At 36.2% G+C, this 1,387-nt stretch overlaps 1 protein-coding gene across 1 annotated transcript in view; it reads right to left on the bottom strand.

The window, feature by feature from the left end:
* LOC113823093 (loricrin) overlaps positions 1–282 on the bottom strand; it is a 1,900-nt gene extending 1,618 nt beyond the window's left edge. The window contains exon 1 of the mRNA XM_027375708.2: positions 242–282. Within this exon, the coding sequence (XP_027231509.2) occupies positions 242–244 (3 nt within the window). The 5' untranslated portion in view covers positions 245–282. The remainder of the gene's footprint in view (positions 1–241) is intronic.
* Between the last annotated feature and the right edge of the window lie 1,105 nt (positions 283–1,387).

The raw sequence follows: 1,387 nt of genomic DNA, 5'->3' as shown, positions 1-1,387 counted from the left end.
AGGTATATGTAGAGCAGTCGGTGATGAGGTCAGTGGATGATACTACATAATCAATTTACCTTAGTATCCGCAGGTATCAATGTTGTTATCTTAATGCATATACATGCATACACACCTGTATATACATACATACATTTACACAAACACACATATACATGTGTGTGTGTGTACATAGTCACACACACACATACCCCACCCGCACCCATCCCAGCCCGGACAGAGGCCAAACTGCGAGCCGTACCATGATGCGTCGCCAGAGGAAGGAAGGCCAGAACGAGGCTGACCCGAGATCCGCGCCGGTGCCTTTTATACCAGCGAGGGCCTCCCCCCCCCCTCCCCCCGGTGTCAGGTCACGCCCGGAGTCGGTCCTTCGGCGGGAATCAACGCCGGTCGGGGATGAGTCAGCGAATCCGTGGAGGCCACTGCAGGCTTCTGAGGCCAGGGGCGGGCAGGGGGGCCATCAGGGCAATAGGAGGGGGAGGGGGGGGGGCACGCAGAGGAAAACAACGATTTCGACGATAATGGCAACAGTCATCCTGGGAATCTTTATCGCAAGTGATAAAAAAAAACCTAATGGTGCCAATACTTCTAACAACGAATGTTTTGAGAATACGATGTTTAGGATGATAACGATGATGGTAACGACATTGAAGAACAATTACAATAGCGATGGTAATAAGGCTAAAATTCAAAACAAATATTGCTATTCAAGATTATAATGATAGTGATGATCTAATACTGATGTAAAATAACAATCATGAAGAAAAAAATCTAATGATAAAGACGAAAATTATTTAAAAAAAAGATGAAACTCAAATCATCAATATTTACAGCATTGACAATAAGAGTGACAGTCATAAGAAAATTATAGTATTAATGATGGTACTGATAATGACAATGATGATGAATGATGTATATATGGTCGTAATGATAATAGTCATAATGATAATATATATGTTATAAATGACACTGATAGTAGAATTAACATTAATGATGCTCATAGTAATAATAATGATAATGTTAATGCTAATAATAATGATGATATTGCTAATAATAATGACAATGATGTCGATAATGATAATGATGATGTTAATGATAATAACAAAATGAAATAATGATAATAATGATATTAATAATATCATTACTAACAAGGATAACAATGATCATGATAATATCAACAATAATGATAATAGTAATAATTATAGTGATAATGAGGGTAATAATAAGAGTGATGATACTGATGGTGATAAAATGATTATAAAAGTGATGATTAAAATGACAATAATAGCAATATTATGTAAACCATTTTAATAACAACAACAATGATAATAATGCTGATGATAATTATACTACTAACAATGATTATGATAATAGTAATAACAAAACT

The sequence above is a fragment of the Penaeus vannamei genome, chromosome 28 (assembly GCF_042767895.1).
Source record: "Penaeus vannamei isolate JL-2024 chromosome 28, ASM4276789v1, whole genome shotgun sequence".
In the NCBI taxonomy this organism is placed as follows: Eukaryota; Metazoa; Arthropoda; class Malacostraca; order Decapoda; family Penaeidae; genus Penaeus; species Penaeus vannamei.
Note: the sequence above shows the minus strand (reverse complement) of the source record. Positions and strands in the feature narration are given on the sequence as shown.